The 27,318-nt window shown below is 36.1% G+C and overlaps 1 protein-coding gene across 3 annotated transcripts in view; it reads left to right on the top strand.

Annotated features, from left to right (window-relative positions):
* LOC127833548 (TPR and ankyrin repeat-containing protein 1-like) overlaps positions 1-27,318 on the top strand; it is a 139,827-nt gene that overhangs the window by 10,704 nt on the left and 101,805 nt on the right. For all 3 annotated transcript variants that reach the window (XM_052358855.1, XM_052358856.1, XM_052358857.1), the window contains exons 3-10: positions 20-279; positions 1,834-2,002; positions 4,022-4,157; positions 6,509-6,732; positions 15,746-15,858; positions 17,844-17,997; positions 18,850-19,100; positions 27,084-27,231. In XM_052358855.1, the coding sequence (XP_052214815.1) occupies positions 20-279; positions 1,834-2,002; positions 4,022-4,157; positions 6,509-6,732; positions 15,746-15,858; positions 17,844-17,997; positions 18,850-19,100; positions 27,084-27,231 (1,455 nt within the window). The remainder of the gene's footprint in view (positions 1-19; positions 280-1,833; positions 2,003-4,021; positions 4,158-6,508; positions 6,733-15,745; positions 15,859-17,843; positions 17,998-18,849; positions 19,101-27,083; positions 27,232-27,318) is intronic.

Genomic DNA, 27,318 nt, shown 5'->3' with positions numbered 1-27,318 from the left:
AAAACCCTCTTGTTTTTAGTTGTTCAAGTCCATGCCTACATAATGGCGGTGAAGCAAGACGCAGGTCATGCCTTGAACAACAATTTTCTCAACGATGCCCACAAACTGTACTCCCTCGCCTTGCTTGGGTGTGAGCTGTGTCCCACAATGACCAAGGTCGTAGAGGAGAGACCCAAGCTGCTGTGTAATCAGTCGCTTGTGTGTTTGAAGCTTCACCGTTTTGAAGATGCTGAGGAGTATGCTCAGACAGCTATTACTGTGTGTCCTGCATTTGTTAAGGTATACGTTTGTTGGTGGTAAATTATTAATTATTATTATTTATTATTAAGTATATGCGGTTTCTAAATTCTTGTGAGAACTTAATGCAGCTGTAATTTGTATCATGTAGGTTTCTGAATTCAGCCTGCAAATTTATTTCATATCGAGATTGAAATAACGACACATTTTTTCTAGGAATGAAGGTTTTACAAATGTTTTTTTCGAATTCTATAATGTTATTTCAGTTGCTAAAAAACTTTACCTATGTGAAGAATAGGCTGTTTTATATGGTGAAAATCGGTCATTGCGCTGATGTTCTCTGGAAATAGCAAGCATGTCAGCAAGATTAGAGAGCTCTTCAAGTGAATAACTGTTTTTGAATATATCATCTTGCTACTTGAAGAGGACATTCTGAAAAGTGTTTAATTGTCTGTTTATTCTCTTTTAAGTATAACTTTTGGACTTGTGGTGGAAATTTCATTTTGTAAATAACTCAATGATCGATCGAATTAAGAGAGTTAGGAGGCGTCTAGAGACCATCGACTATTACAATGCCTGACAACAGAACAGCCTCTTTGCTGAATAGAAGTTGGCGCACAAGATTTTATTCTTCAAGAAAGAGTAAAGAAGCAGCCCGGTCCAATCTCTGACATCCATATGTTGCAAACTCATGGAACACTTCATCCAAATTCTATAGCCAGGTCATGTCTTACCAAGGCAAACATAACATCCTGGCAAGAAAAAAAATTGCTTCAGACAAAGACGCAGCTGTGAGTGGCGACTTATCATCACCCTACAGGACCTGTGCTGCATCCATTGATGCTGGCGATGCAATATTACTCTATTTTTCCAAAGCCTTTGATATTCTTTAGCACAAATGCCTTCTCATGAAACTGAGACACTACGGAATCAGAGGAAAAGTCCTTCTCTGGATAGAAAGCTTCTTAACTGGACAAAGCCAATTGGTCTAAGTTGATTGACACTGGTAGACGCAATAACTAGGAAGGCAAGCTACAGCCTAGGCGTCCTGAGGCACAACATGTCCAGCTATCCAACTAGCCACAAAACACACACATTCACCACCTTAGGTTAACTAGTATTGGAGAACGCTGCAATTGCATGGGACCCTCACTCGCAGACATGCATTGACCAGCTTGAAGACAATCGTAAAGTGATTAGCTGCTCGCTACGTGAAAGGCGACTACAGAACCACAGACAACAGACACAACAAACAGCTATGGTCACTTTGATGTACAAAATCATAAAACAATCTGATTGACATTATCTGACCTTACCTTCACCCTGCTTTATCATCCACAAGAGGCAGCATAAGCAGGCTCGCCATTACATTCTGCAGGATAGACTGCCTTAGACACTCCTTCAAGTAAGCAACAAGACGGTGGAATCAACTTTATATATAATGAACCCTTAGACAAACAACCTCGAACCAACAGAGATACAGAGGGTCAGATTTTTATCTTAAGGCTAATTGTTTTTTAGCAAATCTTAATACTGCCGTTGTAATGGATTATAATAAAGCAAACTGTATCAGTAAAATAAGTATTCTGTATGCAGGGTTACTGGAGAGCCTTCCAAGCAGTGAAAGCGGGCCACAAGGAGGCACTGAATGCCTTAATCTTCCTCTCAGGGGGCATGGCGCAATGTCTATCGGCAGGCAATACCAATGACCTGGTGGACTTTGTAGTAGAGTTATGTGACCTCATGTCTTCAACACCAAGAGACGGTATGTTGGTTGGACAGTAAATATGTTATTGAAACAAAAACACTTTGAAAAGTACAAATAATGAGTTTGATTTACACATTAGGATTGATATCATTGTTATTTTGTCAAAAAAAGATGTTTGGGTAATATATACATACTAGATCAAATAGCACAATAAAACATACATTGCAACAGAAAATGAGGCAAATGACAAGGTCTGAACCTTTGAATGTTAACTCGTGCTAGGGTTTAAGGGGTCCAAGGTGGTTGCTATGTCTAGACGAGTCCTTGCAGGCTTATGATAGACAACACCTTTCGCTTTTTTAGCTCACCTGATTGCTCAGGTGAGCTTTTGTGACCGGTCTTTGTCCGTCGTCTGTCCGTCCGTCCACATGTGTTCGTAAACACTCTAGAGGCCACATTTATTGTCCGATCTTCATGAAACTTGGTCAGAAGATTTTTCCCAATGAAAGCTCGATCGAGTTTGAAACTGGGTCATGCTGGGTCAAAAACTAGGTCACTAGGTCAAAAAAAAGGTAAACCTTGTAAACACTGTAGAAGTCACATTTCATGCCCAATCTTCATGTAACTTTGTCAAAATGTTTGCCTTAATGATATGTTGGTGGAGTTCAAAAGTGGTTCCGATCCGTTGAAAAACATGGCCGCTAGTGGGCGGGGGCAGTTTTCCTTATTTGGCTATAGAGAAACCTTGTAAACACTCTAGAAGTCACAATTGATCCCCAATCATCATGAAAGTTGGTCAAAACATTGGTTATATTGATATCTCGGACGAGTTCGAAAATGGTCCAGATCAGTGTAAACACATGGCCGCAAGTGGGCGGGGCATTTTTCTCTTTATGTATATAGTGAAAATATGTGAACACTCTAGAAGTCACATTTTTGGCTCAATTTTCATGAAATGTGGTCAGAACATTTGTTCCCTTGATACGAGAGTTGAGTTCGAAAATGGTTCCGGTCAGTTGAATAACATTGCTGCCGGGGGTGGGGTAGTTTTCTTATATTTATACAGTAAAAAAGATTACGAACACTCTAAAAAATAACATTATTTGCCCAATCATTATGAAACTTAGTGAACAGAATGGTTTTATATATAGCTCAGATGAGTTCGCAAATGGTCAAAAAACATGGCCGCCAGGGGGTGGGGCAGTTTTCCTTATGTGACTAGAGAGAATCCATGTGATTGAACACTATAGAAGACACATTTTTTGCCTGATCATCGTGAAACTTAGTCAATACATTGGTTTTATTGATTTCTCGGACAAGTTGGAAAATGGCTCAGATCGGTGAAACACACTTTTTAGCTCACCTGATTGCTCAGGTGAGGTTTAAGGATTGGTCTTTGTCCGCCGTTCGTCCGTCCATTTTGTTTTTTTAACACTCTAGCATTCACATTTCCCAAACATTCTTTATCAAAGTTGCTGAAAGATCTCAGTCAAGTTTGATAATGAGCAAAATCACATAATTGATGCCATAATTATTGCCCTTAGATTGTCCAAATTTTCATTATATTTATACAAAATCCTTGTAAACACTCTAGAGGTCACAATTTTGTTTCAGATTTTATGAATCTTGGTCATAATATTTATTTTTGTATGCAAAGTTTTTTGTTTGGTAAGGGGGGTCAACTCAAAATATAGGTAACTAGGTCAAATCTTACAAAAACAAAAACACTCCATACGCCAGAGTTTTGGTTCAATAATGATGAAACTTGACCAGGATGGTTTTCTAGACAATAACTAGGTAAAGTTTGACATTTGGTAAAGATTGAATGACCTGACTCCTCTCAGGTGAGGGAACTAGGGCCATCTTGGCCCTCTTGTTGTATTTTTTGTTTTGATGGAAGTCCTCTCTTTAATAACAAAAATAAAGTTTAGGCGGAAAGTTTTATGCCTGATTCGCCTGCGCAGGCAGCACACTCTAATCTGGGACGATACGCACATACATCAAACCGTGTCTTACCAGAAACAGGCTCAGAGGGAGGAGGGTGCACCTTCATATGCTTTCTTGTTGTTTTTTCAGAGACAAGGCTGATAAACACGATCTGCAGTAGTGGCATTGGCTCAGTTCCAGTAGATACCTGGCAGACAGTTGTCTGCCGGCTGGCCCAGAACCACAAGTGGGAAAGTCTTGCTATGCTGTTTTGTGGACGACACAGGTACAAGTTCACATTAAACTAAATAACTATGATCATGCAATATTTTAAGCAATCATTTAATGAAAATGTCATTCTACTGCAATCTTGGTGAGTGGGGTTAATACTAGTGATTTTTTTCATTAAAGATTATATGGCAGTGGGCGTTGTGTTCTACAAAGAGAAAGGTACAAATGTATATAGTTTGAATACTGGCAATGATGATGACAATTCCGAAAGATGGACTTTGTGCATTGGTGATTTCAAAATGTGACTCCTAGATATCTAAAAGTCACATTTTAAACGCACCAACGCACAACGTCCATCTTCCGGCATTGTCATCAACATTTACCTTATTAACACTCAGAGATTATTATTATTATACCGGATTTATATCACATTTTTTTGCCCAATCTTCATGAAACTTGCTAGAACATTTGCTCTAATTTTATTTGGGCCGAGTTCAAACATGATTCTTGTTCATTGAAAAACCTGAAAATAAGGGGGGAGGACGACAGTTTTCCCTATATGTCTCTAGTGAATCTTTGTGAACATTCTAAAATTCACAATTTTTGTTGTCCAATCTACATGATATTTGCTCAGGACATTTGTTATAATGACACTCAGCCTAGTTTTAAAATGGTTCCAGTCTTTTGGTAAACATTCCCGTCAGGGATCGGGGCACTTTTGTTTATGTGGCTGTATTGAAACCTTTTGATAAGCCTTTTATTTGTCCGATTTTCAGAACAGAATAGAACAGAACAGAAAAAAAACTTATTATTTTAGGGTTTAATAGATGAAACATGGGGACTATTAAATATTCATAATACCAAATACATAAATATGTTTTTGGTATGGTGTAGTATCAATCTTAATAAATACAATATTGAAGTAGGGAATCGGTCCTCCAAGCTAGCTAAATCAGCTGGTCTAAACAACAATTTAGTATAATTGTTTTAGTTTCAACAAAACAACAAAGCAAACATCAATACTTAGTCTTCTTTATAATTAAAGATGAAATGAGATCATGGCATTTGGCCTCTTCAAGGAAGACACAAAATCTGACTGTGGAGCCAGATGAATACAACTGTATCCTTAAATACAGCATTTTAATTATTTAAACAAATGTTCAACCACTTTATTTGAAATATTTCTTTCATGGTATGTACAATGTAGCAGTGAAGACAATTAATGTTTATGCAATATTATTGCAATAGTAATATTGAATTCTTTCTTTACTGTAAAATTACTAATACATCTAAATGTAAATCTTCAGTGTTAATGCTCAAAGTACATGCAATTTGCCTTTTATCTGTAAAATTGTGAGCAAAATGTATCAAGGGTCATTCTAGCCCAAACTGTAAGTGAGAAGTTGCGTTTTATCTGCATTTTGGTATAAGTTTAATGGCATATGTTAATAAATGCACGCCTGCAAATCATGTACATACTAGCCAATTTGAAGATGTATTTTCTTGTACCCATTTCAGAAAATATGAATTTAAAATTCACTATTGTATTGAACAAGTTAACATTAAGTTTCTTGCAGGTAAGACAAAATATCATTTACTGAAAATATCATAATCAAGATAATGATCACCATACTTATGAAAGTCTTAATTATATTGTAACAAAATATAAGCATGAGCATGTTTATTTCTCATAATGTATAGGCATAAATCAACGTCTTGATAGATCATTGTCATGAAACTTGCTTAGAAAGTTTTTTTCAAAGGAAACCTCAGTCGAGTTTGGAAATGATTTCCCTCTGTTAAAAACGTGTTTGTCAAGGGGCGGGGGAAGTTTCCTGTATATGGCTATAGTGAAACGTTATTTATACTCTAATGCCGCAATTGTTGCCAAATCTTCATGAAACTTGATCAGAATATTAGTCACAATAAAATCTTTGCTGAAACTGGGTCACGCAGAGTGAAATATAAATCCACTTTTTCAAAATAAAAAATGGTTCTGAAACTCTAGAAATCGCATTTCCAGTCAAATCTTCGTGAAAATTGGTCAGAATATTTATTCAAATTATACCTCGGTGGAGTTAAACATTAATAATTAATTGAGTTCCGTTGGGTCTCAGGTAAGCGCTTAACAGCCATTTTCCCCCTTGTTTGTGACTGAAGTGTTAGTACATAGATTTAATGCCATATGTTTGCGAAGGACTAAATGACATTTATTTCATTCAATATTGTGGCAAACTAAAACAGTCATTATTCTTACACGTGCATGTTCACTGTTTAGCTTAATATTTCATCGACACGACTTGTTATCACAGTATTGGCATATTGTGTGTATTCATAGATCATTCTTGTCATACAATGTTTTTTTTAAGTTTAGTAAAGTTTACTTACACTGTTTAATTGCTTCAGTGGACCATCGGAGCCATTGGAAGGCGTTGCTTTTAAATTAAAAGTGAATTGCTCCGGCGTGAGTGTGGGGACACTTCTAGCTGACATTACCTACCCTGCACTGAAATCATGGGGCGAAGAACTGGCTATGATGTTGCTTGTAAATGGAGCATCTGAAGTTGAAATCGGACAGAAGAATAATATGCCCACATTGCACTACGTGGTGACTCTGGCACTCAGATTGGGTAGTTATAACTTTTGTTTTCTGTGTTGTTTTGTTGTTTTTCTTACCTTGCGGAAAAAGACCTGGCCTTTTTTGTCGAAGGGGGAATAACGCAAAAACAGATTTTAAGGTAAAATGTCAGTGTGTTTACATCAGCTGAAGTGTTATTGATTTTGTTATTGATGTATTTAATAACATTTAATGAATATATCGAAAAGATAACCTTTCAATAATAAAGCAGAATACGCATTTGCATATAATTATTCACATATTCACTAACAAATAAATCAAACCATGTTAGTCTTGTTTATTTTTTGAGGATCATTTTGTACAATGTTTTTTTTTCTTGTCAAGTAGACTGAGCTCCAATAGACAAAAACTGTCGTAAATATATAATCTTTGTATTTAAAACGTATTCTCTATGGTATCCTGACACATGCATTTCAATTTCGAACTTCTTATATGATGTTCATCGTTTATTCAATTGTTATCTTCTTTCCATTCGGAATAATGACGTTTGCGACATGTGTGCACAGCAATTTTATATGTCTGACTAAATTCCCAAATCAATTGTAAAGTCTGATGTTTTTAGGTGACAACTTAAAATGCCATGTTTAGTCTCGCGGGGAATTTCTGTCATTTACACATGCGGATCCGGTAAACAATATTGTTCAATGGTTGATCTCAATCAATATTTTCACCCATATTTGGGGGAAAATTCCATGAGAGAGTGAAAACTACCGCTAGGGTAAAGGGCTGATATTTGGTGGGTCTCAAAGGAAAAGTAAACAAATTGTTTAATTATTACTCCACCACGTTAGTTTGTCCAGGGTGTATATTAATGAACCTGTCACTTTTGTTCTGTGTTTTGATGTTTGTGAAGGTTGTCTTTGTATTGGGGTGATAACTAAATATTACTGCAGCATATGTGAAGTATTCTAATGATAATGCTAGTTTAAATTAGCTTGTTAAATTGTTAAGGTCTGAGGGCATGGAAGATTTCCCTATATGGCTATTTGTAAACTATGTGAACAATCTAGAAGCCACATTTTGTGTTCAATCTTCATGAACCGTACTCAGATTATTTGTTTTAAATGATAACTCTGCTGAGTTCGAAAATGCCTCAGGTTCGTTTAAAAAAATTGTCGTAAGGGGGTAGTTGCTGGTAAATAAGTGTTTCTAGGTTTCTTTTCATGGAAAAACATGGAGGCTGGCCAGTTTCCCTTGTTTGGCTCTATTGAAACCGTGTTAATACTACAGAAACGACATTTTAAGTCAAATATTCATGAGACTTGGTCAGAACATTTGTTCAAATATATCACAGCTGAGGTTGAACATGATTCAGGTTGAAAATGTATCAGGGTAAAAATTGCAGCCAGGGGTGTGCCAGTTTTTCTAGTATGACTACAGTGAAGCTTGGTAAAATCTCTAGAAGTCACATCTTTATGCCCCCCATTCGAAGAAGAGGAATATATTGTTTTGCTGGAAGTCCGTCTGGCGATCTGTCGTAAGATCAGTTTGTTTCCAATCAATAATAGTCAACGAATTGACCGATTGGCTCGATACTTCACATGCGCATTGACCTTGGAAGTAGATGACCCCTAGTGAAATTGGGGTCACTAGGTCAAAGGTCAAGGTCAATGTAAAAATAAGTGTAAAAATTGTGTCCGATCAATTACTCCTCAACAATTGACCGATTGACTTGATACTTCTCATGTACATTGGCCTTTGACAGTAGATGACCCTTATTAAGATTGGGGTTACTACGCCAAAGGTCAAGGTCACTGTCACAATAAGTTTGAAAATCGTTTCCGAGCAATAACTTGTCAACGCATGGATCGATTGGCTTGATACTTCCCTTGTTAATTGGCCTTGGACAGTAGATGACCACTATTGAAATTGGTCACAAAGTCAAAGGTCAAGGTCACTGTCACAATAAGTGGGATAATCGTGTCTGATCAACTCGTAAACGAATTAATCGATTGGCTTGATACTTCGCATGTGCATTTTCCTTGGACAGTAGATGACTCCTATTGAAAGTGTTGTCACTAGCTCAAAACCCTGTTTGGGGGGTCATATGTCTCCAACCGCGGAACTCTTGTAAATCCAATCTTCATGACACTTTGTGAGAACATTGCTTTTGATGATATATCAGCCGAATTAGAAAATTGTTCTGGTTAAAAATTGGCTGCCAAGGTGGGGCTGTTTACCTGCTTTAGCGTAACATTAATAATACTCTAAAAGTCTAATTTTAAGTCAAATATTTATGAAACTTGATCAGAACATTTATTTTGTTCTAATTAGATCAAACTTGAGTTTGAAAATGGTTCCGATCCGTAGAAAAAACCTGGCAGCCATGGGCGTGTCAGTTTTCTTATTTGTGAACATTTATTGTGCACTCTTCATATAATTTGGTCAGAACAGTTTTTTGCTATTAGATCTCTGATGAGTTTGAAACTGGGTCACATGATGTAAAAAACTAGGTCTTCACTTCACTTGTCCCATAGTCTGGACGACCGTTGGGGCACCACAGATGATCTGGCAACCAGTTCTCTCCATTCCTCTCGCCTCTCTGACTGTCTCAAGGCTTCGCTCAGCCTCATCCCTGTCCATTCTGAGACGTTGTCATCCCATCGTTTCCTTTGTCTGCCTCTCTTTTTCAATCCCTTTATTGTTTCTTGTAACACAGTCTTGGCAAGCCCTGACGATCTTGAGACGTGCCCATGCTACTTTTGTTTGCATCTTTTCACAGTGCACAGCAGTTCTTCATTGGGCCCGATGGCTTGCCTGATTCTGTTTCGGACTTACTCGTTTGTGATACGGTCCTTGTAGGAGATGCCGAGGAGTCGTCGAAAGCATCTCATTTCCATGGCCGGTATCCTTCTTTTCAAGTCAGCTGTTAGTGTCCATGACTCACAGGAAAACAAAAATATGGACATGACCAGGGCGACCAGATGGTTTTGAGTTTTGTGGGTGCTGCTGAGGTCTGAGCAATTCTGGGGAGTATTTTAGGTTTAGATCCTGCATCTGCGACAATTGCTTACATGTATTTAAAGCTGTTTACGGTTTCCAGTTTCACGCCACAGACCTTGATGTCAGTGCTCATGCCGTTGGTGTTGTTGGTCATCAGTTTGGTCTTTTTTGCACTGATGCCTAAATGTGTGGAGGTTGTGTCTAAGCGCTTCACCAAGTTATCCAGCTCCTTTCCACTTCCGGCCAGGCCTTCTATGTCCTCAGCAAAACGTAGGTTTGTGATAGTTCTGCCGCCAATGCTGACTGTCCCCTCGTGATCTTTATGACGTCAGTCATTATTCTTTCTAGGAAGATGTTGAAGAGGGTGGGAGGGAGCAAACAGCCTTGTCTCACTCCGACTGTGGTTCTGAACCAGTCCTCAATGCTGCTTTTGAAGTATACGGCACTTGTGTCATTGTCATACAGGTGTTCTATGACTCTGATCAGGTTGGCGATTGTGTTGTACAGCCTCATGATGACTATGAGGTCACTATATTAAAGTAAAAAAAAAGCTTGTTACTCTATAAAAATACTCTAGAAGTCGCATTTTGTCAAATCATCCTAAAACTTATGTAATCCATTTTTATGCCCTCTTTCCGTCCATCTGGCATTCTATTTTCGGAGGTTTTTCCTAAAAGCTTTGAGCATTTTCTTGTTGTTTGGTCAACTTGCATGACTTACAGATCAAGTTTGATTTTCTCCGGTCTATTGATTGTTGGCGAAGTTAAGGGCATCGGACTCCATATTTTCTTCTAAATAACAATGTTCCAGATTTTTGTCCAAATCACTTTCAGGTACTGACATTAGTTTTGGTGTGTGTGTCTACCTACATGACACTCAGATTAACTTCGAGTTTCGTTCCGATCCTTTGAATTTTAGCTCATCTGGAAAAAAATGAGCTATTGTCATCACTTGAGCGTCGGCGTCTGCGTCCGGTTACGTTTTGTGTTTAGGTCCACTTTTCTCGTAAAGTATCAAAGCTATTGCATTCAAACTTGGTACACTTACTTACTATCATGAGGGGACTGGGCAGCAAAGTTAGATAACTCTGGCTGGCATTTTGACAGAATTATGCGCACTTTTTATACTTAGAAAATTGAAAATTTTGTTAAGTTTTGTGTTTAGGTCCACTTTACTCCTAAAGAATCAAAACTATTGCTTTCATACTTGCAACACTGACTAATTATCATAAGGTGACTGTGCAGGAAAAATTATGTAACTCTGACTGGAATTTTGACAGAATTATGGCCCTTTGTTTACTTAGAAAATTTGAATATTTGGTTAAATTTTGTGTTTAGATCCACTTTATTTCTAAAGTATCAAGGCTATTGCTTCAAACTTCAAATACTTTCTAACTATTATGAGGGTACTGTACCTGGCAAGCTAAATTTGACTATGACCTTTGAATGACCTTGACTTTCAAGGTGAAAGTATTAAATTTTGCTAAAATTGCCAAAACTTCTTTATTTATGATCAGATTTGATTCAAACTTTGACAATATAACACTTACCTGACATAGCACAATAGACGCAATCCAAACCATCCCCCACACCCCACCACAGAATTTCCCCCCCATTTTTCCATTTTTTCTTTTTTTTGAAAGGTCATCTACATGTAATAATGACCCCACCCTACACTATACCCTCACCCCCCGACACCCCATTTTTGAGACATGGTTAAAAAAGAATTATTTATGTTTATTATTTTATTTTTGAAAGACTGTCCAACCATCCCAATCAAGACCCCCCCCCAAACAAAATAAATATTTTTTTTATTATTTTGTTTCATTTTTGAAAGATAATGTATTAATTGACCACTCCCCCGCACTATTCACCCCTCTCCACCCCACCCCTCCCCCTAATTGATTTCAGTATTGAGATAGGTCCCTTCACCTTTAAAAAGAAAAATAGATTAGAAGTCTGCACCCGCTAGGCGGGGCTCTTGTTAAATTTGCATTCAACAAGTACGTGTGTCTGTAACTACTATGGATATTCAATTGAAACTTCACACATATCGTTGGGATCTTCATTTGAGGGCTTTGACCATAACCCATAACTCGGAGTTGCAATAAAGCAGAAATTTGGCCCTTATTGTACTTTTCATAGCTTGAAAATTCAGATACACATTATCGTGCCTTTTTGACATGCGGGGTTAAAACACTGTTACTAAAATAGAAAAAGTATTTTGGCTCAATTTCTTGATTGAGGTATTGCGCTGTAATTTTGTTTGTGTGGAACTTACTTGCGTACTGAGGATAGGATTGCATTTGAGCTAAAGTTATTGTTTATTAAAATACAAGCAGAGTTTCTGCTCAATAACTTAAGTTTGTATGGAGGTATCGAGCTGTTATTAGCTCCACTGGCCAGAGGCCAGCGGGGCTTATGTCATGGTCCTGTGTCCGTCGTGCTTGCGTCCGTGCGTGCGTCCGTGCGTGCGTGCGTTATCATTTCCTTAGAACATCTTCTTCTCCTAAACTACTGGTCCAATTCTGATGAAATTTCTCAGGAATGTTCCTGGGGTGAACCTCTTTCAAATTTATTCAAATTATGCCCCTGGAGTTAAATTTGACCCTGCCCCGGGGGTCACAAAAATGAAAATTTGCTTATATAAGGACTTTTTTATGAAAAGTTTCAAAATCTTCTCGTCCATAACCATTGGGCCTATGGCTATCAAATTTGATATGTAGAGACATCTAATAGTCCTCTACCAAATTTATTCAAACTATGCCCCTGGGGTCAAATTTGACTCTGCCCTGGGAGTCACAAAATTGAACATATGCTTATATAAGTCCTATTTTGTGAAAACTTCCAAATCTTCTCGTCCATAACCATTGGGCCTAGGGCTATCAAATTTGGTATGTAGAGACATCTACTAGTCCTCTACCAAATTTCTTCAAATTATGCCCCTGGGGTCAAATTTGACCCTGCCCCGGGCGTCACAAAATTGAACATATGCTTATATAAGGCCTATTTTGTGAAAACTTTCAAAATCTTCTTGTCCATAACCATTAGGCCTAGGGCTATCAAATTTGGTATGTAAAAACATCTTATAGTTCTCTACCAAATTTCTTCAAATTTTGTTCCTGGGATCCAATTTGACCCTGCCCCGGGGGTCGCAAAATTGAACATATGCTTATATAAGGCCTATTTTGTGAAAACTTTCAAAATCTTCTCGTCCACAGTGATTTTTTTTGCTCAAATTTACAGCCGAATTTCGGCTGCTTCCCAATCGCAAAAAAACACGTTTTTTCCCAAAATTCTGACCAAAATTTCCCAAAAAAAGCCCAACTTCAAAAAAAAAAAAAAATAATTTTTTTTTTTTTTTTTTTAGAAAGAAGTCTCATATAACTTAATTATGATTTCTTAAATCTAGGTCTCAACTTTATTTTTTAAACATCTTTCAAAATATATAACTTGATTTAGTCATTTTTGTCCATAAATCATTCCCAAACTTGCCACTTTTATTGATTAAAAAAAACCCAATTTGACCAGACTCCTTTTGTAGAAAACTCCCTGAACATGCACTTAAAAACAATATCACTTCTGTTACTTATAATCTTATTTATAATGCTTAATTTTTCCCAATTTCATGGTTTATCGCGCTATTTTTCCCAATTTCAAGGTTTATCGCGCTAATTTTCCCAATTCAAAAGGCACAGGCTGTAACAAATTAAAGCAAAAAAAATCACTGGTCCATAACCATTGTGCCTAGGTCTATCAAATTTGGTATGTAGCGACATCTAAAAGTCCTCTACCAAATTTCTTCAAATTATGCCCTGGGGTCAAATTTGACCCTGCCCCGGGGGTCACAAAATTGAACATATGCTTATATAAGGCCTATTTTGTGAAAAATTTCCAAATCTTTACGTCCATAACCATTGGGCTTAGGGCTATCAAATTTGGTATGTAGAGACATCTAATAGTCCTCTACCAAATTTCTTCAAACTATGCCCCTGGAATCAAATTTGACCCTGCCCCGGGGGTCACAAAATTGAACATCTGCTTATATAAGGCCTATTTTGTGAATACTTTCAAAATATTCTCGTCCATAACCATTGGGCCTTGGGCTCATACATTTAGTATTTAGAGACATCTAATAGTCCTCTACCAAATTTCTTCAAATTATGCCCCTGGGGTTAAATTTGACCCTGCCCCGGGGGTCACAAAATTTAACATCTGCTTATATAGGGTCTATTTTGTGAAAACTTTACAAATCTTCTCGTCCATAACCATTCGGCCTAGGGCTACCAAATTTGGTATGTAGTGACTTCTCATAGTCCTCTACTAAGTTTTTTCAAATTATGCCCCTGGGGTCAACTTTGACCCTGCCCCGAGGGTCACAAAATTGAACATATGCTTATTTAAGGCCTATTTTGTGAAAACTTTCAAAATCTTCTTGTCCATAACTGTATGGCATAGGGCTACCAAATTTGGTATGTAGTGACATGTTATGGTTCTCTTCTCAGTTTGTTCAAATTATGCCCCTGGGGTCAAATTTGAAACTGCCCCGGGGGTCACAAAATTGAATATATGCTTATAAAGGTCTTATTTTTTGGAAACTTTACAAATCTACTTGTCCATAAACCTTGGGCCTAGGGCTTCCAAATTTGGTATGTAGTGACATCTTATAGTCCTCTACCAAGTTTGTTCAAATTATGCCCCTGGGGTCAAGTTTGACCCTGCCCCGATGGTCACAAAATTGAACATATGCTTATATGAGGCCTATTTTGTGAAAACTTCAAAAATCTTTTTGTTCATAACCATCCAGCGTAGGGCTATCAAATTTGGTATGTAGTGACATCTTATAGTCCTGTACCAAATTTTTATCAAATTGTATCCCTGGGGTCAAATTTGAACCTGCCCCGGGGTCACAAAATTGAACATATGCTTATATTATGCCTTTTTTGTGAAAACTTAAAAAATCTGATTGTCCTTAACCATAAGGCAAAGGTCTACCAAATTTGGTATGTAGTGACATCTAATAGTTCTCTACCATGTTTGTTCGAATTATGCCCATTGGGTCAAATATGACCCTGTCCGGGGGCTCACAAAACTGAACAAACGCTTATATGGGGCCTATTTTGTGAAAACTTAACAAATCTAGTTATCCATAACCATTCGGCCTAGGGCTACCAAATTTGGTATGTAGTGACATCTAATAAACCTCTACCAAATGTGTTCATATAATGCCCCTGTGGTCAACTTTTACCCTGCCCTGGGGGGTCACAATATTGAATAAACCCTTATAAAGCGCATATTTTGTGAAATCTTTAAAAATCTTCTTGTCGAAAACCATTCAGACTATGGCTACCAAATTTGGTATGCAGTAACCAAGTTTGTTCAAATAATGCCCTTTGGGTCATATTTGACCCTGACCCGCGGGTCACAAAATTGAACATTATATACGCTTATATTTTGCTTATTTTGTGAAAACTTTTAAAATATTCTTTTCCTTAACTCTAGGACCTAGGGCTACCATATTTTGTATGTACATGTAGTGAGATATAGAAGTCCTCTACAAAGTTTGCTCAAATTATGCCCCTGGGGTTAAATTTGACCAAGCCCAGGGGGTCACAAAAGTGTACATGTGCTTAAATAGGGCCTATATTTAAGTATTTGCATATGCAGAGAATATTTGTTTCAGCCTTTTTTCAGCAGTGGAGCGATACAGGGCCATCATGACCCTCTTGTTTTATATGTGTGCAGGCTACATGCAGACATTGATTTGGAACTTAATTTGATTCCAATCAATTAAGTGGTAAATAGTTGAAAATAATTATAGATTATTGGCCAGGTTAGTAATTTCTTGTTGTAATTTATAAATTTTAAGCTTAAAGCTTCCATATGTTATACAACAACTACATATATATTGGTCATGATATAAGGTTACTGACAGCAAATGTACTATCAGAGTGTTTTTACTAATGGGTTGTTATATTAAATCTTCAGTATAATTATCTGCTAGTCTACCTCTATATTCTCAAAAGTCAGCCAATATTGAGTATCGTGCATGTCATGTTGCAGAGAGTATACGTCTTCTGAATGTGGTGGCAGCAGGGTATAGAGGTCAGAGAAAGCAGAACGTACAGAATGTGGACGGGAACACGGCATTACATGTGCTCGCCTTGTCAGAAAAGGTAACACGTTTAAAAATGAAGACATGAAAGATATGCATTCTAGATATAAATGGTGAAGTGGTTTTTGAAGTAATCGCCTGAATGCATAAGCTACTAGAAAACATATTTTTCTGCACATGTTTTCCACCTTTTGTTTACTTATTGAGCAAGAACAATATTACCCAATTCTGATGAGTATAACACATACAATATATTAGAAAGACTTGTTGAGACTAAAACTTTACCATGCATTGAATACATTCTAAATAACTGAACACTAAACAGGCCTTGACTTTTTTCCAGAGCCACTCGCCCTGCAAGGCGAGTAGGCATGACAATCCCCTCGCCCTTCACTTAAATATTCTCGCACTGCATAAAAATATCTATATTTATAGAAATGATCAGCCAGAACCTTTTTCTAAACTTAAACTATCATCTGACTTTGTCTCATTGTAATAAACAAACATCTGTACCGTAATAATGCAGTCATAAGTCGAGTTTGTTTTCCTCTAAAAAATTATTAAAATTATAGTCACGACTTATGAGATCGTTCATGATTAAAAATAAAATAAAAATCGAGGTATATCGATCCCCACTTCGTCGCGGTAATGGTTGTTAACGTTGTTGTTGTCATGAAAACGCGTGGATTTACAACGCAAAACGTCGTATTTCAAATGACACGAATTAATACAATCACATTTTCAACTCCACTTTTGCTTTATTTTGATAATTAAATCCAATGTTTAATGTAAGCTAGTGCTATTTTTATTTTACTGAAATTGTAAACAAAGAGTCAATGGCATCAGTACAAGTCTTGCGAAAATTTGCAATCTGCATTAATTGACAGTTTTACGACATCAGGGGAAAGCCGCTTCCTGTCTGAAGCCATAAAGGAACAACTTTCTTGCCGACAAAATTGGCTTCCTTTTTTCTAACAATCAATATGCTGAACCAATCGTTTGTTTGTTACTCAATTGCAATCGGCCAATTAAGTAACAGCACGTGCACAGCTCAGCCTTTCGAATCTTTTGCATAGAACGGAGGTGGAGTAAAACGGTTAATTGAGCAAGTGTTTTACGCAAGTTGAGTCGCTTTTTGCCGTAATTACTCAGTTTAAGCATTGAAATGACTAATACATTTATCTAGGATTTTCAGAGAAATACCGATTAGTTCCAATTTACAAACTTCCTGATATCTACAAAACGAGCGCAGCCGATTTCGAGAATTATTTTTACTATGTCCGTGACGTCATTTACTTATCATTTCAATATTGTCCCAATATTTTAAATTTTAAAGTACAGTTTGTTTGTGTACTAAACCTATTTGTGTTTGTTTGAAAAAATGTTCGCAATTTGTGTCGATGTGGATTGAGTTCTGGAACTGAATATAGATTTATAAATCGGAAAACAGCACTCGCCCGGTCGCTCAAGTATTTAACAAACTTTACTCACCCGATTATCAACTTCACTCGCAAATTCGTGCGGTCGAGAGGATTTTCCAATGCCTGCTTTAACCTAAATATAGCATTTTACATGCTCTAACCACATGGCTAGCTTCAAGTTCAAGGTTGTACTCTCAAGTGAAAGGTCAAAATACAAATACTAAATAGTATGTAGAGTTTGTTGGTCAAACAACATGACATTTTATTGGATGATTAAAATAACTTTGCAAATTGTTTTACTTATATGATACATGTTGTTATGTATTAGATCTTGCATCTTTCAAAGTCAAGGTAGTACATTGAGGTCAAATGTCAATCTCATTATTGTTATTACTATTTAATAAGTTGCTCTCTCCGAAACTTTACGGTGCATGGACAGATTTCACAATTACATGAACAACTCTTATACTTTATGACGTCACACACATGAACCACAACCATATCTTGAATGTCATATTAGGAGATCAAAAGTCAAAATGAATCACTGATAGTTAAGGCTGTATGTCGGTATCATAGAGATATGTTGGGGTATCACTGTCAGTGATAATTCTAGGTCACATTTTAGATTGACACAGAAACAGGTCGGGAAATCCTGGACCTACTCCTTACTATGGGGTGCGATGTGACCATTCGTAACAACAAGAATCAGACAGCCTTGGATTGCTTGAAGCCTACAGATAAGGCCTTCTCACTGTTGAAGCAAGCTGATAAACAGTCTGGTTTGGTCCTTTATTTAAAAAATAAATAAAGATTCAACATAACGATAAAGCATACACACACGCTCAAAATATTGCACCAAGTTTATTTTAATTTAAAGAAGTTGCTTTTATTGCTTTGCAGTTTTGTGTGAGTCCGTAGTTAGGTTGGTCAGTATGGCAGTAGACTATTTAGACTATATCTCGCCTTTTCCTACAATCATTCAAAATTGGTATTCTGGTTTCTTGAGCGACAAGACAACGCTCTATTGCATTTAAGGTCAAGGGTCAAGATTGCAGGGAATTGTAACATGACATTTGTCAAGAAATATTTGACCAACGATCATCTTAAATTGCTGATAAAGCTTTAATACTAGTATATAGTTTGCTGACTATTCTTTAAGAATAACTGTTTTGATATTGCGAAGATTCTTCACATGGAATATTAGACAAATATCTGAACGATTTGAAAACATGACAAACGGCTACAAGTATGATATGGTCTATAAGCATTTTATGAAGATATAGAGTTTGTGTTGTAATGAAAAATGACACTTTTTGCACAAGAAAATAAACAAATGCTATATCACCTGGTATGCAATTAATTCACTAAGATAACATAAACAAGAAAAAATAAAAAATATCATAATTTTGCCATGAGAAAAAGGTTAATAATATTAAACAGAATTTGACTTAATTAAAAAAATTATTTTCTTGAAGTTGTGCAGTTATATTGTACTCTTTGATTAATTTGCATTTGTTACTCTGCATTCTTCTCATAATAATTCTCTATTTGCTCTATTGAAAAAGACTTCAACTGCAATTTCAAACCTTTCCTTTAATGAACAATCCATATCTTTGTTTTCCTTAATGCAGTGGAACAACTCCGCGGAGCACTTGAACAGCTCAAGTCACAGGGAAATGAAGCCTTGAAGTCTCGAGACTATGCCCAGGCTCTAAAGTTCTACGATCAGGGATTGCTGATATCCCAGAAGTCTGAGCAGCTCTATAAGGAGGCAGCCGTCTTGTACAGTAACCGTGCCAACGTGTGTTGCACCCTGGGCCACCATGAGGAAGCTCTCGCCAACGCAATGGCTGCCACTACCTGTGATAAAACATACACAAAGGTCTTGTTGTTTTAATTATCTTGTTTTGTGTTATCATGCATGCTGTTGGCTAGAAATAGCTGTTACGATGGCAGTTATATGGTGTATGCATGTATCTTTGTGTCTGTCTGATCTTATCTGGGTCTGTATTCACCAAACAATTCTTAGACTTAAGTCTAAGAATAAAGAATATTCTTTAAATTGATATATTCAAGAATTGCTTAAATTTTGAGTATGGAATGAGTGATATATTTGACGTCATCTATTTATGACGTTCAATTGAACGAATGATAATGGCGACTAAAATTCATTAAGCTCCAGGGTATAGCCGCGATTTGAGTGTTTTGAAAACTGGCCAAACACGTTTGCTGAAATTTGACATGTATATGGACCAGAATGTGATATACCTGATGGCGTATTCGTCATATCAGGGAAAAATCCAGGTTTTGATAAAATGACGAAAAAGTGGTGTTTTTTATTGCGCAATCGCTATAAAATGAGTTCTCGCCGGAAGCGTTAATAGCGTTAATAGCAACCCAAAGACAATTCACCCCCAGGAGACAATTCACGCGCTAGACACTTCAAATTTTATTTTAAATAATACATATTGCGATTTTATTCCCAACTTAATAAATAAGTTCATATTGCGTTTAACATATGAAGCTGAACCCGTTTTAGAAAATATTAACAAAACAAACAACCGCTTAATTCCATTGATGTAGATACGGTAACCTAATTACATATCCACGAGCGTCTAAGCATATTTACACATAAAAAATAGTTCGCAAGTAAGTAACAAACAATCAAATTTAAACGCAAATAATTTAACAAAATATAAAATTGAAGCGAGAAATCGATACTTAAAATTACAATTTCTGCACTAAAAACATTTATGAGAGATTATGTCATTAAAATACATAATTTCGTTACTTAGACGAAACCGGAAGTAAACAATCAAAATTGTTGACATAGAAACGTTCGAAAAGAACGCGAGAAAGTATTAACAAAATGACATCATCAAAAATGATGTAAAGTGAACGCTACTTAGCTGTTTTGTAGATAAGTATACGATCCATTGAAAAACACTAACATATGAACTAAAAAAACACCCGTGGATATGGAAATCTTCAGCATACGAAATTGCAGGCATTTAACAATATATGAATGGAAATGCACAAACTCAGTAATTGGCAAACATATTCTTTAGTAGGTAGTTTCGTGATTATTTAGAAACGACTACATAATTCATTTGGTTCAGCCAGTGCAACTTAACAGAAATAAGTGTTAAAAGTTTCTACACCGGACAACAAAATGCCAACTTAATACAAGGTAAGTTGTTTACATTATTTAAAATATTGCAAGCTTAGGGTTCATATTGACTTTCAACATTATTATACATTTTATGAACGATAACAAACGGCAAAGGGACCGGACGTCTGAAAATAGCATTAATTGAAATAGTGTATATTAGATTCTCTGACATCACTTTTAATACAATCATCATATACACAGTACAACAATAAAAAGCTGGTAATTATAATCGATTTATGTCATCGTTTAAATTTTAATAAGCCCGTGGTTAATTACCCTTTTTAATCTTTTGGATCAATGCACCTCTAACACGTTCAATTGACTTGTTCATGAAAAATAAAACACACTACATGTAGCACACTCACACCTTTGATAACTTTAATTACCGGTATAAAAAAATAAGTTTGTTGTTTTTTTATATTAAATTTTATTGAAGTAATTATACTGCTAATTTATTGTTTGTTATGGTACATTGACGGCTATTAGTATTTAGACCACATTTATTATGATGCTAATGACTAACTAGTATTTTTATATAAAGGATGAGTTTTTTTAATTATAACTTACACTGTTAGAAACTGATGGGGTATTCACCCTCATAGCATGTTATCCCATACACCATCACTCACTTACTAAGGCTTGATTGGTCATTGTCGGCTTGGGTACTACTTACATGTACCCCGGGTACTCTTAAGTTTACTTACATGTACCCCGGTATAGGTAAATATACTTAAACGTACCCGTAACTATTAGATTTTACCCGAGTTGTAAATCCGCCCGATATCCGATGTCGTAAAACATGCTACCGATTAAAGTAAAACGATATTGTTTACCTTAAACAAACTTCTCTTTTAAAAAATCTGCATCAACATGCTTTTTGAGTATGAGTTTTGATAATATAAAGGCCATTTAACAGAAAATTGACATAAATGTGGACATAATTAATTTTTACAAAATAGCCGACAACAACCGATTTAGCGTTAAAATTCCCGGGTACGTTTTAGTATATTTACCGTACCCAGGGTACATGTAAGTAAGTATTCTTAACAGTACCTGGGGTACATGTAAGTAGTACCCGAGCTGACAATTACTAATCGAGCCTTACTAACTGTATAATTATTATATCTCAGCGACTACCTTTACCTTGTTGTTTTTATCAACCTGAAATTTATGTGAATTCCGGCTTTCTTTACTTTTATTTTTCATTCAATTGATTACGCAATTTTTAACGTATCTCGTGGGAAATTATTTGACTCTTTGGATTTTAATGTCGACAAGCTGAAAGTGTCATTTTATTTTACAAACGAATCTAAAATGTATTTAAGTATTGTGTGTTTGTCATGCATAATTCAGTGTTTTCCAGAAAAAATTGAGTAGCCAGTTATATGGCCGGCAACTATGCAGTAAAACGAAAGCATTCTAGAGTAAATGTAACCGGCGAAATCGCCGGCTGCCGGTATTTACAGAGAACACTGATACTGGTAAACTAAATAAAATAACTCTTTGCGACAGGATTACAGCTTTGTAAAATTGTTTTTTGGGTTATAATGGTTAGCATTCAATACAAATGTTATTAAAAAATAGTGTGGTTAAAAATTAATTTTGAGAATGGGATGGAAGAACAGAAAATGAAAGAGCATACAGGGATGGAAATAAGTGGTTTCCCGTGAGCCTGGGGCAAGTAGATTTTGGCCTGGGCAACTCAATTTCAAAAGTTGGTAATCCGGCCGGGCAACTTGGTTTTTTTAAAGCTTAAAACAATTTGGTGCAATAAAAATTGAATAACAATTGACCACCATGGATCAATACTAGTTAAATAACATTCACTATTTAGGAATAGGAAATGATTCAATTCAGGCTCATAATAATACATCATGCATTGAACATGTGTATTGTCAGCAATAGTATTAAATTATCTTTTATTTTATTAAAAGAATGTATTATATACACATGTTCATATTTCTGGGCTGGTTATTCTTTATCTGGGCAACCAAAATACTAAAGATGGTTGCCCACAATAGTAAAAAGTTAGATTCAATCCCTGGCATATCATTGTAACTGTATTGTTATAAGCATTTCATTAAATTTGTGATTGAGGTTAGCTTGTTGTTTATAGTATATTTACTTTTTAGCTCGACTATTATATATGAAATATATATAGTGCAGCTATCCTACGCACCCCAGCGTCGGCGTGCGCGTTGGAATGTTAAAGTTTGCGTACCACCTCAAATAGTTCCTGTGTCCATTGACATATTGCTTTTATATTTTGCATATTTCTTTACCAACATGACCCCAATCTTTAAACAAGAGCAGACAACTGTATCAAGCATTTTGTAGGAATTAGGCCCTTCTTTCATTTAGAATTTAGCATATTTATTGATAAATCTATGTTAAAGTTTGCGTACCACCTCAAATATTTTCTATGTCCCTTGACATATTGCTTTCACATTTTGCATACTTCTTAACCAACATGACCTCATTGTATAAACAAGAGCAGACAACTGTATCAAGCATTTTGTAACAATTATGGCATTTTTTCACTTAGAATATGCATATAATTAATAAATTTATGTTAAAGTGTGCGTACTACCTTTAAATTGCCATAACTTCTTCATTTATCATCAGATTTGATTCATGCTTTGACAAAACGACACTAACCTGACATACCACAATGGACACCACCCAAACTTGAAATAAAATGTTATTAGTTTGTTTTATGTGTTTACAAATGTTAAATAGATTGTGGAAAATATACCTGAACTCAGAATCGTCTATAAAGTACAACTTCTTTTAAACAAAAACGATCAATATGTTTCAATTATGGTCCTCTTCCACTTCGAGTATGACTAAATTACCTTGACCCTATTGAATATGAACAATTTCCCCATGATGGCTTTTGTTATACTGTCAAGCACTCGAATAGTCGAGCGCGCTGTCCTCTGACAGCTCTTGTTATGTCCCCCAGTCTATAGTCGGGGACATATTGTTTTTGCCCTGTCTGTTTGTTGGTTTTTTTGTTCGTTGGTTTGTGTCAAACTTAAATGCTATAACTTTTACAATATTAAAGATAGCAACTTGATATTTGGCATGCATATGTATCTCATGGAGCTGCACATTTCGAGTGGTGAAAGGTCAAGGTCATTATTCAAGGTCAAAGGTGAAATGCATGGGGGACATATTGTTTCACAAACACATCTTGTTTATGACTCCTATAAAAGCTGAAATAGTGTCAACAATCTTAATGTACAGCACCGTTTCATTTGCAGTAAATATATTTTAATAATTCCAATTGTGTGATACATTTAATTATAATGCTTTTTGAAACAAAAATGATTTGTTGCCCACATTTATTTATGATTTTATTAATTAAACACTTATATTGTGATTCTCTCCTGAACCTTTTATTATCGATTGTAGAATAAATAGAATACAATGTTAATGTCTGTCAGTGTTATACTAATTCCTAATCGGATTTTATTGATATTTTGATAACTTTTAAACTGATATCTGAGTCGAGTTCAAACATGGTTCCGTCCGCTTAAAACCATGGCCGTCAGGGGAAGGGCAGTTTTCCTTATGTGGCTATAGTAAAATCATTTTACCTCTTTAGAAATCACATTCACTGTCCATCCTTCAAGAAACTTGGTCAGGTCATTTGTTCTAACCATATCTTGGCTGAATTTCAAAAACCATTTCAGTTCCTTGAAAAACATGGCTGACAGGTGGGGGGCATTTTTCGTATACGAATATAGTGAAACCTTGTTAAAGCACTTATTAACACATTTATTCGCAAATCTTCATGAACTTTGGTCAGAACATTTGTATCAATTAAATCTCAGCCAAGTTTGAAACTGGATCATCTGAGCTTTAAAAAAAGGTCAATATATTAAATATGCAAAATCATGTTTATACCACAGGAGTCACTTTGTCTTATCTTAGTGAACATCGGTATGAATATTTAACATCAATACTAACATTGGGCATACAAATTACGGTAAGCATTTATATTTCATGAAAGACTTTCATTTTTTAGCTCGGCTGTTTTAGGAGAAAGCCGAGGTATTGTCATAGCCAGCTCGTCGTCACGTATCTTTCCGCCGTCCGGCGTCTGCCATAATAAAACCTTAACATTGGCTTTAAAAGCAAAGTACTTCCACCTACAACTTTGAAACTTCATATGTAGATGCACATTGATGAGTTCTACACGCCACACCAATTTTGTGGACACTAGGTCAAAGGTCAATGTCACTGTGACCTCTAAAAAAAATATTCTAACAAGCTTTCATTTATTCAAAACTGCACCCGCAGCCGAGCGTCGGCATCCATTATGCGATGCTCTTGTTGTTATAAAAGTTTAGTTACTTAGGGTCTCAGTTAGCGCCTTTGGGCCCATGGTCCTCTTGTTGGGATACTAACGCTGAATGAGTCAAGGTCCTCCGGGTACTACTTCCCCGTACCCTGGGTACTTTGAAGTATACTTCATCGTTCACCGATTTTCAAACGATACTATTGGGGTACCCTGGTATACTTACAGGTACCCCATCTTTCCTAATTAAAAAATTGTACCCAAAATAGTTTGTACTCAATTTTTGTATATTACCAATCGTTTTAGTACCTACATTTTTTTGGAACCAAAATTTTCGTACCCAATGTTTTTTCGTACCCACATTTTTTATTACCCACAATTTTCATACCCACATTTTGGTTCGTTTCCAAATTATTTTTGGCATAAATTGTTCGTACCCTTAATTTTCGTACCCACTCTTCTTTTCGTACCCATATTTTTCTTACCAATTTTTTTTTCGTTCCCACATTTTTTTCCTATCCAAATTTTTTGGCATAGTTTTTTCGTACCCAAAATGTTCGTACCCACAATTTTTTTCATAACCAAATGTTCATACCCACATTTTTTTCGTACCCGAAATTTTCGTTCCCACAATTTTTTTACCCAAAATTTTCATACCCACATTTTTTTGTCCCCACTCATTCATCCCGCGAAACCCTTAAGGTGTCGCAACTCTAGTAAAATTTGACATAAATCTTTATCATTCTTTATGTAGAACATTTTGTTAATGACATAATCACCAGTGGAGGCCTGTATATATTGAAACACTGGACATATTTGTCTGGTTTCATGCCTATTCTTTATTATGACGTCTTAGAATGGGTTGGTGAATACGGGCCCAGGTCTGTAACTTAAATGTTCTTCACAACTGTTGGCTACATATTTTTGGTCAAGGTCAGATGTGGGCATAATAAAGTATGTTCGGACTTTAACTTCATTATTCTGTGAGTAATTAAAAAAAAAAAACTTACAACAAAGTATCACTGTGTGTAGACTGCTTGTTGCATACAAGACATGTGTTCCTAACTCAAGAACAAGGTCACACAGGTCAAATATAGGATTTGTTTTTAATAGCCTGCCAAAAATGATCAACTTGTGTTGACAGCCTAATAGTTCACATTCACAACTTGTGTCTCAAGCTGAAAATTTAAGAATGCAGTTTAAGGTCAAATGTAAGTATGACTGCTTTTCTGTAGTTGTGTAGAGCTCTACTAGGAATGTTATTAATAGAAAGGATAACATAATTTCAAGCATTCTTTACAACGAACTGAAAAAATTGCAAGCAGGAGTCTAGGTCATACATTGTATTAGTCTTTGATCTGGTCTTGTAAAATCTCAAGAACAAACAATAAATCCGGAAATTCCATCAAAGGCTAATAACACGGCTTTGTTTTGTTTTTATCAATTTGTGAATGTTAATGTTTTTTGTTTTTTTGTTAAACAAAAAAGTGCCATTGTGTTCTTTTAACCAAAATAAATGTAAAATGTGTCTTATGATCTGAAATGAATTTCTCTCCAGATAAATTTCTGGAGTTTTATTGTCCCCTACCGGTAACACCGGAGGGGACTTATGGTTTGCGCTCTGTCTGTCACACTTGTCTGGATCCTGCGATAACTTTACCACGTTCTCCATATTTTTTCATGAAACTTGAAACATGGATAAATGACATGTTGTTTCTACGTCAAGAATGCTGGTTGCTATGGCAACAAAATACTAGAAATATTAACAAATAGACTAGAAATATTGATGAAAATAGTGGAGCCTGCGATAATTAAAAAAGTTCTTCATATTTTTTAATGAAACTTTAAACATGGATAGATGGCAATATGGAGATTATGCACATCATTTCATGTTGTTCCTACGTCAAGAATTCTGGTTGATATGGCAACAAATATACTAGAAATATTGCTGAAAATGGTGGAGTTTCACCGACTTGGCAATAGTCTTGTGAATCCTGTATATGGATGATATTAGCCAATATTTCTCGACTTTGTATGTCTCTAAAGTCTCCATGTAATAATGCTTGTATGTTGTTATATTTTCAGCCTTCAGAGGCTGGTGGCGGTATTGTGTTTTTATTATTATTTTAATTGTTTTTAATGAAAATTCAATACTGCTCCGTCAGCTGGAGTTTCACTTCTTTATATTGCATTGCACAACAGTTTGATGTGTGCTGCGTGGATGCAGTAGCGTGTATCCCCGTACATATCTTCGATGTTGTTATATTTTCAGCCTTCAGAGGCTGGTGGCGGTATTGTGTTTTTATTATTATTTTAATTGTTTTTAATGAAAATGCAATACTGCTCAAGCAGCTGGAGTTTCACTTCATTATATTGTATATCTACAGGGCTACTGGTGGAATGGCAAGGCACTGCAAGCCCTCAACAACCCTGATGCCAGCTTCGACGTGTACATGACCGGATATGAACAGGTCGCCACTGTCGACAAGATCACATTCCTGTTAGAGGCAGTGCAAACATTGAAACTGCTGCCAAGTAGGAACTGGTTTATTTTGAAGATTGTAGTAAACATAGTCTGTCAGTTAAAATATAACACAAATATATATAAAAAAATATTAATAT

The sequence above is a fragment of the Dreissena polymorpha genome, chromosome 6 (genome assembly GCF_020536995.1).
Source record: "Dreissena polymorpha isolate Duluth1 chromosome 6, UMN_Dpol_1.0, whole genome shotgun sequence".
NCBI lineage: Eukaryota > Metazoa > Mollusca > Bivalvia > Myida > Dreissenidae > Dreissena > Dreissena polymorpha.
This window is presented reverse-complemented; position numbering and strand designations above follow the sequence as displayed.